Raw genomic sequence first — 13724 nt, forward strand, 5'->3', positions numbered from 1 at the left:
TGCTGTATAGCACTGGAAACTATGTCTGGTAACTAGTGATGGAGCATGATAATGATAATGTGAGAAAAAAGAATGTATACATGTATGTGTGACTGCGTCACCTTGCTGTGCAGCAAAAAATTGACAGAAGACTGTAAATCAGCTTAATGGAAAAAATAAAAATCATTATAAAAAAAGAAAGAGAAAAACAAATACCATATGATATCACTTATATGTGGAATCTAAAATATGCCACAAATGAACCTAGCTACAAAACAGAAACAGACTCACAGACATAAAGAACAGACTTGTCTTTGCCAAGGGGGAGTGAGGAGGGAGTGAGGTGGAATGGGATTTTGCTATTCGTAGATGCAAATTATCACACATGGAATAGATAAACAATAAGGTCCTACTGTATAGCACAGGAAACTATATCCAATCTCCTGGGATAGACATGATGGAAATGATGTTTTAAAAAGAATGTGTGTGTGTGTGTGTGTGTGTGTGTGTGTGTGTGTGTGTGTGTGTGGCTAGGTCACTTCGTTGTACAGCAGAAATTGGCAAACATTATAAATCAACTATACTGTAAAAAATTTTTAAATAAAAAAATTAAGAGATTATAATGACTTGATTTAGATGGAACCACTCAGAGTAAAAAGGCATCTATTTCCAACAGATCATAAAGTTTTTAATATTTAAGTTCTTGCAAAAAAATGGAGGAGTAGTAGGAGGAGAAATCTATACAACCAGTCCTTAGTCTAAAAGTACCATAGGAAGTATAAAAATATGACTTGGATTTTGGCAACAATTCTAATAACTGTCAATAAGGGACTGGTTAAGTAAATTATAGCAAGATCCACAAAATTAAATAGTATTAAAATCCAATAAGATGAATGAGATAGACAATAGGTGAATGAGGTAGACAAATAATATAAACATTTAAGTGCAAATAAGTTGCAAAAGCATTATGTATAATATAGATCTGTTTTTTAATAAAAATATATTTATATAGGAAAAAAACCTTGGAGGAATAGGGAATAAATTAACACAGTTATCCCCTGGAGACAGAATTTCAAGGGCATGCAATAACAAAAAGAAAGTATTTTCAAAGTATGTCTTAGCTTCATTATTAGTCTACCTTTGCCCTGAGATAAAAATCATGTCATATTAGGAATTAGAAAAGTAAGTTAACAGGAGGAAATGAAGAACTATTAATCTTAACTAACAGATATAATGTCTTATAAGTTGGAAACTAACCATATCATCAGAAAATAGGGTGGGGGAAGTGAAAGAGTTATCCATGAAAGTGCTGTCAAAACCAAGCCTTCTCACATGAAAACAGAAATATAGATCACTGGAACAGGATAGAAAGCCCAGAAATAAACCCATGCACATATGGTCAATTAATCTACAACAGGGAAGGCAAGAACATACAATGGAGAAAAGACAGTCTTTTCAATAAGTAGTGCTGGGAAAACCAAACACCTACATGTAAAAGAATGAAATTAAAACACTCTTTTACGCCATACACAAAAATAAACTCAAAATGGATTAAAGACCTACATGTTAGACCAGATACTATAAAACTCTTGGAGGAAAACATAGGCAGAACCCTCTATGAAATAAACTACAGAAGTATATTTTCAGATCTACCTCCTAGAATAATGAAAATAAAAACCAAAAATCAAGAAATGTGACCTAATAAAACTTAGAAGTTTTTGTACAGCAAAAGAAATCATAAACAAAATGAAAAGACAACCCACAGAATGGGAGAAAATATTTGCAAATGAAGTGACCAAGGAGGGATTAATCTCCAAAATACACAAACATGTCATATAGCTTTATATTAAAAAAAAACCTAAAAAAAGCTCAGAAGATCTAAACAGACATTTCTCTAAAGAGAACAGACAAATGGCTAAAAAGCACATGAAGAGATGCTCAACATTACTAATTATTAGAGAATGCAAATCAAAACTACAATGATTTATCACTGCACACCTATCAGAATGATCATCACCAAAAAGTCTACAAAAAGGAATTAACTTGTGGCTCAACAGGTAAAGGATCCAGCATTGTCACTGCAATGACCTGGCCAAAAAAACCCCGAACAAACAAAAGCTGGATTTTATTGGAGATCCCCCTGTGGCACAGTGGGTTAAGAATCCAGCTGCAGTGGCTCGGGTCCTGCAGATGCATGGGTTTGATCCCTGACACAGTGCAGTGGGTTAAAGGATCCAGCATTTTGCTATAGCTACAGCATAAGTCAGCAGCTGTAATTGGGATTCAATCCCTGGCTGGGAGTGAACCCTGCTACATTGTTGGTGGGAATGTAAATTGGTGTGACCACTATGGAGAACAGTATGGAAGTTCCTTAAAAAACTAAATATAAAACTGCCATATGATCTAGCAATCACATTCCCAGGCATATATCCAGAATAAACCATAATTTGAAAAGACACATGTACCCCAGTGTTCACTGCAGCACTATATACAATAGCCAAGACATGGAAGCAGCCTACATGTCCATCAAAAGAGGAATGGATAAAGAAGATGTGGTACCTATATACAATGGAATATTACTCTACCATAAAAAAGAATGAAATGCCATTTGCAGCAACATGGAAGGACTTAGAAATTATCATACTAAATGAAATCAGACAGAGAAAGACAAATACCATATGAGATCATTTATATGAGGAATCTAATAAAAATGATACAATAGAACTTACAAAACAGAAAAAGACTCAAAGATTTCAAAACCAAACTTATGTTTACCAAAGGGGAAATGTGGGGAGGGGATAAATTAGGAGGTTGGGATTGATGTATACACACTACTATATATAAAATATATGGGTAACAAGAACGTACTATACAGCACAGGGAAATTCACTCAGTACTGAGTAATACCTCCATAGGAAAAAAATCTGAAAAGGATGAATATACACATATATATGTCTAACTGATTTACTTTGCTGTGTGCTTGAAATTAACACAACTTTGTAAGTCAACTATATTCCAATAAAATTAAAGAAAAAAATCTCAAAGTTATGATAGTCCCAAATAATCAAAGATAATATAAAGAATTTAAAATGGTAGAAACATTGAGTGCTGGCTACGGTTACTTAGGTTGGAGACTACCCACAAATTCTCAGCACTGGCTGAATGGTAAAAGATGTAATTTGTAAATTATCTTTAATAAAACTGAAAATAGTAGTTGGAGTTACCTTGTGGTACAGTGAGTTAAGGATCTGGCATTGTCACTGCAGCTACTCGGGTCACTGATGTGGTGCAGGTTCAAACCCTGGCCAGGGGAACTTCCACATGCTGTGGGCATAGTCAAAATTAAAAAATAAAAACCAAGGGAACCCTCCTGCACTGCTGGTGGGAATGTAAACTGGTACAGCCACTATGGAGAACAGTTTGGAGATACCTTAGAAATCTATACATAGAACTTCCATATGACCCTGCAATCCCACTCTTGGGCATACATCCGGACAAAACTCTACTTAAAAGAGACACATGCACCCGCATGTTCATTGCAGCACTATTCACAATAGCCAGTACATGAAAACAACCCAAATGTCCATCGACAGATGATTGGATTCGGAAGATGTGGTATATATACACAGCCATAAAAAAGAATGACATAATGCCATTTGCAGCAACATGGATGGAACTAGAGACTCTCATCCTGAGTGAAATGAGCCAGAAAGACAAAGACAAATACCATATGATATCACTTATAACTGGAATCTAATATCTAGCACAAATGAACATCTCCTCAGAAAAGAAAATCATGGACTTGGAGAAGAGACTTGTGGCTGCCTGATGGGAGGGGGAGGGAGTGGGAGGGATCGGGAGCTTGGGTTTATCAGACACAATTTAGAATAGATTTACAAGGAGATCCTGCTGAGTAGCATTGAGAACTATGTCTAGATACTCATGTTGCAACAGAACAAAGGGTGGGGGAAAAATGTAATTGTAATGTATACATGTAAGGATAACCTGACCCCCTTGCTGTACAGTGGGAAAATAAAAAAAATAATAATAATAAAAATAAAAACCAAGTAGTTAAAAAGGACAAAAAATTTAATGCATTATTGCATAAATATATTTCCAATACAGGATTTTTTATCAAAAGGTATAGCAAAGTTTTCCAAAATTTTCTGTATAGGAAAATCTGAGCAACCATTTTTCTTCCACAAGTAATTTTTTTTTTTTTTTTTTTTTTTTTTTTTTTTTTTTTTTTTTTTTGCTATTTCTTTGGGCTGCTTCCGTGGCATGTGGAGGTTCCCAGGCTAGGGGTTGAATCGGAGCTGTAGCCGCCGGCCTACGCCAGAGCCACAGCAACGCGCGATCCGAGTCGCGTCTGCAACCTACACCACAGTTCACGGCATCGCCGGATCGTTAACCCACTGAGCAAGGGCAGGGACCGAATCTGCAACCTCATGGTTCCTAGTCGGATTCGTTAACCACTGTGCCACGACGGGAACTCCCACAAGTAATTTTTTTAAATGTACTATTTTGATGTGAGAATATAAAGTAGAAAAAGAGAACAAAAAATAACTTCATCATAGCTACTTAAGTTTTCAATTAAATAGTTACCAATTCCCACTGTCAAAAAATTGTCGTAATAATTCAATAGGAGGCTGAGCTCCATATTTCTCCAATGCAGGCATATTCATGTCATCTATAAAAATTATACACTTCTTTCCCATAGGTGGTCCAAAAACTCCTTTGCGTCTTTTATCCAGTCTAGCCATAATAATGTTCTAAAATATAAGGAAGAAATAATGGTATATTTAAAATTACTCTTAACACCACAAAAAAATAGGAATTTAACAGTCTAATTATGTAAAGAAATAATGCCAAGCAGCACAAAAATATTCATTTTTAAGTTTATACCAAACTTCATATTCAAGGTCATTCAAAGATCATATATTAAAATCCTTCTATGTGCTCAGAATTGTTACATACACAACTATGTATATATTTATATTGTACACACATGCACATAAATACATGCACACACAAAATATATTCCATATTGGATACCCAAACATATCTACATATCTATTAACATTAACTTAATATCTAAAAGCACTAATCTACATTTACAGTATTTTGAAATCAGGGAATTCTATAGGCTTAAAACAATGGAAATGAGCCCCATAGGTCAAGAGAGAATGGGCAAATACAAATTTGGAAATGGATGATAGAGGTGCTAACTAAGAAAGCTCTCATGCAGTACTTTCACCTTGGCACCTTTAGGGGTATGTGGGATGCACAGCTATATGGTTCCTGTCACAGAAGGTTACACAATAAATAGTCAATGGTTTGAAAGATGTTTCACTGAGAGAACTTCAGTAAGCAGCAATTAACCCTAAGGACCATCAAGAAGAGTCTTAAAACAACATGGGAAAGTTTCTCTCCCTCCCTCCCTTTCTCTCTCTTTCCTTTCCTTCCTCTCTCTGTTTCCCTCCCTCCCTCTCTCTCTCTTTGCCTCTCTCTCTCTTCCTCCCTCCCTCACCTCCACTTCTTTCTCTTATACTCCAATTAAGAAATCAATTGTTGCTTCTCGGGCTTAAAGAAAACAGGTGACAAACTCAGTAATTCAGTATTAATGCAAAAAGAGTCTTTTGAACTTCTGTCCTTAAAACTTGTTTTTTAAAACTTATTTACAATGCCAAAAAAAAAGTTTTGAGGTTTTTTTTTTTAGATTCACAGAAGATTTACACAGCTGTTGATTTAAATACAATTTTAAATGTTAAATAAGCAAAAATAAAGATTATAGACCGACATTTCTGGCCTTTAACTAACCTGAACCTGGTTGGCACTGGTCCGTGCAGAGAAATTAACATAAAAAGGAAAATACAGGTCCTTTTCCAAATGATTCATCAGCTTATCCTTCACATAGACTGATTTTCCTGTACCCGTTGGACCCACAAAAAGTAGTGGCCTTAATGAAACAGTGAACATATTTAAAAAAAGAGAAAGTCAGAATATATTCTAACTAGTGGAGGCTGGAGTTAGTTGAAAACATAAATAATAAATAAGCTTCATACGAAAACTCACATCTTTATCACAGTAATTTCATGAAAGACTGGTAAAAGAAACAATTGTCATACATTTTTGCTTACTGTTACTGAAACGTAAATATTAACGAACTATCATTTGAACAGATGTAACATTGCTATATGCACTCATAAAACAGTCTAGCATGCTTAATTTTTCAGAAAAAAAAAAAAACCAAAGTTTGTCTCCTTAGAAAAGTGATGTATTTGTACTTTTTAGTTAGAGGTACAGGTAAGAAGGCTGTGTGGAATACAGCCTAAGAGGATAATGACAATAAGAGAGGTTGAAGATATTTCACAGGGAAGTTTGTGTGAGAGACTGACATCGAATTCTAAAGGTAACAATTATATATACCAGTTAATCACATTTTTGAATCAAGTCAGTGCTACTAACTAAAAATACTTGTCTAAAAGCAAATTCTAAAGAATTCTCTATTCCAAGGGCCCAAGCAAGATTTCTCATTTTTGAGTAATCTGAACTCATTTTAAAGGGAAAAAAATCCTAAGAGTTTATGTTCGGAGAACCTTGGGGAATCCTAGTTTGAGAAATACTGAATTAAAAATTAAATATTGTTGGAAGTTCCACTGTGGCACAGCAGGCTAAGAATCCCACAGTAGTAGCCTGGGTTGCTAGGGAGGCTCGGGTTCAATCTCCAGTCTGACTCAGGGTTAAAGGATCCCACACTGCCACAGCTTCAGCGACGATCAGCAGCTGTGGGCTGAGCTTCAATCCCTGGCTCAGGAACTTCCCCATGATGCAAATAAGGCCATTAAAAAAAAAAGAAAGAAAGAAAAGAAAATACTGTCACTTTGAGTAATAACTTGGCACCACACAATACATAAAGATAAATATGAAAGCTGGCACTAAAACTGAGCAGCAGGAGTTCCCGTAGTGGCGCAGTGGTGGGTTCGGTCCCTGCCCCTGCTCAGTGGGTTAACGATCCAGCGTTGCCCTGAGCTGTGGTGTAGGTTGCAGACGCAGCTAGGATCCCGCGTTGCTCCGATTCGACCCCTAGCCTGGGAACCTCCATATGCCGCAGGAGCGGCCCAAAGAAATAGCAAAAAGACAAAAAAATAAAATAAAAAATAAAAAATAAAACTGAGCAGCAGTATTCAGGGATAAAGAGTCAACTATATGACCTGAATTATGATAATATTAATTTTTAAAATTATCATTAAAGTATAAACATAAAATTTATACTATAAAAAAACAGATAATTTAGAACTAAAGTGATACCTGAGAATTCATCTACATTTTGTACTCCGAGTAACAAATTATTGAAAACTATTCATTAAAATAATTTTAATAAATAAAAGCCTGCCTTAACTTCAGGTCCATGGACCAAACTGAAGAAATTCTTAGGCAGTATTCAGAGTCTGTGACCTTGGATGACATAAAGTTTCTGTCTTGACTTTCACTACCCTTAACTAAAACAGAACAATTTATAATAGTACATGTATTTTTGTCATCAATAAAAACCATAGATATTACACTCGGAGCTCCCATCATGGCGCAGTGGTTAACAAGTCCCACTAGGAAACCATAAGTTTGCTGATTCCATCCCTGGCCTTGCTCAGTGGGTTAAGGATCTGGAGTTGCTGTGAGCTGTGGTGTATGTCACAGACATGGCTCAGGTCTGGTATTGCTGTGGCTGTGGCGTAGGCTGGCGGCTACAGCTCCAATTACACCCCTAGCCTGGGAACCTCCATATGCTATGGGCGAAGCCCTAGAAAAGACAAGAAAAAAATTTTCACTAAATATTATAGTTGTCAAAGATATCTCTAAAATATCACTGTTCCCATTACATCTTCAAAATTATCATAACCATCAGACTTACTTGCTATATCTTATTATTTAATGTGTTAATAAAGAAGCATATGTATTACTACAGTAGCTAAAACTTATTTCACTATTTTAATAAATGAATTTTAATAAATATATTTTAATATGTTTTTTCTTTTTTAATCCTATGTTTGTACTTATTCACTTAAAAAAATTATTCTAGACATTTCTCCAAGGAAGATATACAGATGGCCAACAAACACATGAAAAAATGCTCAACATCGCTGATTATAAGAGAAATGCAAATCAAAACTACCATGAGATACCACCTCACACCAGTCAGAATGGCCATCATTAATAAATCCACAAATAACAAGTGCTGGAGGGGCTGTGGAGAAAAGGGAACCCTCCTGCACTGTTGGTGGGAATGTAAACTGGTACAGCTACTATGGAGAACAGTTTGGAGATACCTTAGAAATCTATTCATAGAACTTCCATATGACCCTGCAATCCCACTCTTGGGCATCTATCCGGACAAAGCTCTACTTAAAAGAGACACATGCACCCGCATGTTCATTGCAGCCCTATTCACAATAGCCAGGACATGGAAACAATCCAAATGTCCATCGACAGAGGATTGGATTCGGAAGATGTGGTATATATACACGATGGAATACTACTCAGCCATAAAAAAGGATGACATCATGCCATTTGCAGCAACATGGATGGAACTAGAGAATCTCATACTGAGTGAAATGAGCCAGAAAGACAAAGACAAATACCATATGACATCACTTATAACTGGAATCTAATATCCAGCACAAATGAACATCTCCTCAGAAAAGAAAATCATGGACTTGGAGAAGAGACTTGTGGTTGCCTGATGGGAGGGGGAGGGAGTGGGAGGGATCGGGAGCTTGGGCTTATCAGTCACAACGTAGAATAGATTTACAAGGAGATCCCGCTGAATAGCATTGAGAACTATGTCTAGATACTCATGTTGCAACAGAAGAAATGGTGGGGGAAAAACTGTAATTGTAATGTATACATGTAAGGATAACCTGACCCCCTTGCTGTACAGTGGGAAAATAAAATTAAAAAAAATAAATAAATAAAGAGAAAAAAAAAATTATTCTGACAAATGGTTCATGAAACAAAAGAATTCCTGTAGTAGGAATTCCCCAGAGTTGATGAGACCCTTTACTGCCTAAGGAAGTTTTCTTTGACCAAAGAGGCAGGAATATAAAATGGGAAAAAGTCTTTTCAGCAAATGGTGCTGGGAAAACTGGACACCCATATGTAAATCAATGAAACTGGAACACACGCTCACACCATGCACAAAAATAAATTCAAAATGGCTTAAAGGGTTAAACATAAGGCAAGACACCATTAAACTCCTAGAAGAGAACACAGACAAAACATTCTCTGACATCAACCTTACAAATGTTTTATCAGGTGAGTTTCCCAAGGCAACAGAAAAAAAAAGCAAAAATAAACCAGTGGGATCTAATCAAACCGGCAAGCTTTTGCACAGCTAAGGAAACAAACAAACAAACAAAAAAGACAACTTACAGAATTGAAGAAAATAGTTTCAAATGATGCAACAGACAAGGGTTTAATCTCTAAAATATACAAACAACTTATACAACTCAACAGCAAAAAAAGCCAACAACCCAATGGAAAAATGGGCAAAAGCCCTGAATAGACATTTCTCCAAAGAAGGTGTACACATGGCCAACAAGCACATGAAAAAATGCTCAACATCACTGATTATTAGGGAAATGCAAATCGAAAGTACCATGAGGTATCACCTCACACCAGTAAGAATGGCCATCATTAATAAGTTCACAAATAACAAATGCTGGAAAGGGTGTGGAGAAAATGGTACCCTCCTACACTGTTTGTGGGAATGTAAATTGGTACAACCACTATGGAAAACAGTACAGAGGTACCGTAGAAAACCATATATAGAACTACCATATGATCCAGCAATCCTACCCCTGGGCATATATCCAGACAAAACTATAATTCAAAAAGATACATGCACCCCTATGTTCATTGTAGCACTATTCACAATAGCCAAGACCTGGAAACAACCTAAATGTCCATCAACAGATGAATGGATCAAGAAGATGTGGTATATACACACAATGGAATACTACTCAGTCATAAAAAGAACAAAATAATGCCATCTGCAGCAACATGGATGGAACTAGAGACTCTCATACTAAGTGAAGTAAGTCAGAAAGAGAAAGACAAATAGCATATGATATCACATATCTGGAATCTAATGTATAGCACAAATGAACCTTTCCACAGAAAAGAAAATCATGGACTTGGAGAAGAGACTTGTGGTTGCCAAGGGGGAGGGGGAGGGAGTTGGAGTGACTGGGAATTTGGGATAATAGATGCAAACTGTTGCCTTTGGAATGGATAAAAAATGAGATCCTGCTGTATAGCACTGGGAACTATATCTGGTCACTTATGATGGAGCATGATAATGTGAGAAAAAAGAATGTATATATGTATGTGTGACTGGGTCACCTTGCTGTTCAGTCGAAAATTGACAGAACACTGTAATCCAGCTATAATGGAAAAAAATCATTATATAAAAAAATAAATAAAATTAAAAAAATAATATTAGCCTTTAAATACAAAAATACAACTATACAAAAGAGATAAAATGTTTCCTAAGTTACTTTTATTTAAAAAAAATTAAACAAAATTGTCACAAAATTCACTCAGAAACAGAGTCTTCATCCAAAAAACAAATCATGACCTGCATGCATATTATGTAAGCTTGTCTAGTTTAAATAATATTAATTATAGGAGTTCCCATCGTGGCTCAGTGGTTAGGGAATCGGCTAGGAACCATGAGGTTGTGGGTTCAATCCCTGGCCTCGCTCAGTGGGTTAAGGATCCCGTGTTGCCATGAGATGTGGTGTAGGTGGTAGGATCCCATAGGCCAGCCGCTACAGCTCCGATTAGACCCCTACCCTGGGAACCTCCATAAGCTGCAGGCAGCCCTGGAAAAGACAAAAAGACACACACACACACAAAATTAATTATAAATTATGCTAGTGTTTTAAAAGCAAAATAACCATAAAAGTGTTATTAAGAAAATTGGTATGTTTATGCCTATGGTACATGCTAGGCTTTTCATCTTTTATAATGCACTCTTCTGATTTAAGTCTGAGTGCTTTATATTCATGCTAAGTTATAAAGAACTGGCACACAACATATGAAAAATGCTAAATATAATGGGAGAATGTGGGTCATGGTTAGTCTGATCTCTCAGGAGTACGGTGAACATTTGAATAAAATGCATACCTTTTTAATAGTAGCACTGGACTTTTTGTCCACTATTACAAATAAAAGAAATAAAAAGTGGCTTATGAGGCAACAAAGTATGATGGCAAAAGATTTGGAGTGGGTAATAGGAAACCTGGATTCCAGGTTTACCTCAAGTGACAGATGTCACTACAGAAACATCAATTAGTCACTCAGGGTCTCAGTTATCTGAAAGTGAATAACCTCAAAAGTTTAATTCAAAAATTCTGTGAACCTATTAGAAAGGCACTGTCATGTTTTAAGTGCATGTTTATAGCAGAGTTTCTTACTTTGCATAGGTAATACTCAAATCCATTAGAAATGTATATCTAATTGTGTCCATTGTAGGAACTATGATGTCTTGAATCTTGACACGTTTATCTCCTAAATTAGTACTTTTAATTAATTCATTCCAGTGGATCCAGCGACCTCGATTTTTCAACTACAAGAGAACATAAGCTTTAAAATATTATAACGATGCACCTGCTATCTAAAAAGGCTCTTTTTAAGACAGTTATCATATTTGCTTCTAAAAACTTTGTCTTTCTCTCCTTCTTACTGTGAAATATTATTCATCTAAAATAATGTATATAACATATTTAAGTCATGAAGCAGATTAATAAGAACCCATGAATTCACCATCTAATGTAAAAAATACACAATTTTTGGAGTTCCCTCATGACCTAGTGGTTAAGGATCCAGTATTGCCATTGCTTTAGATTGTTTTTTTGGTTTTTTTTTTTTTGTCTTTTTTGCTATTTCTTGGGCCGCTCCTGCGGTATATGGAGGTTCGCATGCTAGGGGTCAAATCAGAGCTGTAGCCTCCGGCCTATGCCAGAGCCACAGCAACGCAGGATCTGAGCCGCGTCTGCAACCTACACCACAGCTCACAGCAACGCCGGATCCTTAACCCACTGAGCAGGGGCAGGGACCGAACCCGCAACCTCATGGTTCCTGGTCGGATTCGTTAACCACTGCGCCACGACGGGAACTCCTGGTTTTCTTTTTCAATAACCTGAAGAACTTAATGAAACTTAGTTATTACAAATTCAACATAAATCAAATTTCAGATATTTTTGCCTCTATGTCCTCTTAACACTCTAATCTTTCCAAAACGTCTTCAGGATGTCCTTGTGCATATATCAAGAATGTATTTGAGAGGTACTCTGATGTGGCTGAAGTTACAATTGATGGGACTTTGGCTTCATGTTTTCGTATTGTAAAGTAAATGGGTAATAACCTCACTAGAAATAAAATATCAAATCAACTCATTATATTTCTTTCTCTAAGATTATTCTCTTTGGTATTTTGATCCAGGCTGATATTCAGCCAGGACATATCATAATAGATAAACTGATTATTACAATACTGAAATTCTTTTGTACCAGGAGCTAAATAGCTGCTGTCCTGACATCCTGAGTGCCTCCCTAACCTACCCTCCCCCACACAGGTATCTTCCTTTCTAGCTTGTCTTGTCCTTCCCTGGAGATTCAAAGGCTTCTCATCATCAAGAAACAAAAGAGTTAACATCTGGCAACGAAGGAGGTCTCTTGGACCCTGCTCCAGTGCTATGGCTGGCATCTAAGAAACTTTAAATATTTTCTAGCAAATTGTGTGTGTATGTGGTTTATATCTGGATGATCGTAATTTTGCAAGTTTGGGTAAATATTTCTTTAGTAATTCATATTCTTAATTTCTTAGTTTTAGCTTTTATTTTTATCAAAGTTATATATGCATATATTTTGGAGTGAAAAGTTTTTCAGGGCTAGGGAAAAACAGCAGTTTCAATTTCTCATTTTCTCTTCTCTAGCACCAACTACCTCTACCTTTTTAAGCTGGATGCTTTGGTATTTACCTTCAATTTTTAAAGAATATACTTGTTATAAAAACTTGACTTTTTAGAGATTATTATATTGAGTTCCCATTGTAACTAATGAAGACAATACTCTCTGTCTGGTCACATTCTTAAAATTCTTTGTTAGCATGGCTTTAGGAAAAGGTTACTGCACTGGCAATCAGCAGAGCTGGGTTCAAGTCCTGGCTCTGCTAGCCAGTTGCCTTCCCAGGTTTGCATTTTTGGGGATGGGGGTGTAGAGGGGCACCTGCAGTATATGAAACTTCCCTGACCAAGGATCAAAGCTTTTCCACAGCAGCAACCCAATCCACTACAGTGACAATGCCTGATCCTCAATCTGCTGTGCCACAAGAGAACTCCCAGGTTTGCTTTTTTATATACCTTGATCTTACTGCTCTGTGAAGTAAAATTTCCATGAGTCAAATGATTATGCAAATGCTTGCTGTTTAAAAGAATCTTTGGAGTTCCCATTGTGGCTCAAGAGTGATATGAATCTGACTAGTATCCATAAGGACGCAGGTTCGAACCCTGGCCTCACTCAGTGGGTTAAGGATCTGATGTTGCCATGAGCTGTGGTATAGGCCACAGATGTGGTTCAGATATGGCATTGCTGTGGCTGTGGTGTAGGCCACTGGCTACAACTCTGATTCGATTCCTAGCCTGGTAACATCCACATGCCACAGTGCAGCCTTAAAAAGACAAT

At 36.5% G+C, this 13724-nt stretch overlaps 1 protein-coding gene across 1 annotated transcript in view; it reads right to left on the bottom strand.

The window, feature by feature from the left end:
• The window catches only part of DNAH12 (dynein axonemal heavy chain 12), a 246824-nt gene that overhangs the window by 116073 nt on the left and 117027 nt on the right, over nt 1–13724 (bottom strand). The window contains exons 38-40 of the mRNA XM_084988686.1: nt 11457–11608; nt 5800–5938; nt 4585–4751 (exon numbers count right to left, since the gene is read on the bottom strand). Of these exons, the coding sequence (XP_084844812.1) occupies nt 4585–4751; nt 5800–5938; nt 11457–11608 (458 nt within the window). The remainder of the gene's footprint in view (nt 1–4584; nt 4752–5799; nt 5939–11456; nt 11609–13724) is intronic.

Source organism: Sus scrofa, chromosome 13, assembly GCF_054392235.1.
Source record: "Sus scrofa isolate SSC_HxYL_T2T_F1_AM1 chromosome 13, Sscrofa_HxYL_maternal_Yorkshire_Landrace_v2.0, whole genome shotgun sequence".
In the NCBI taxonomy this organism is placed as follows: domain Eukaryota; kingdom Metazoa; phylum Chordata; class Mammalia; order Artiodactyla; family Suidae; genus Sus; species Sus scrofa.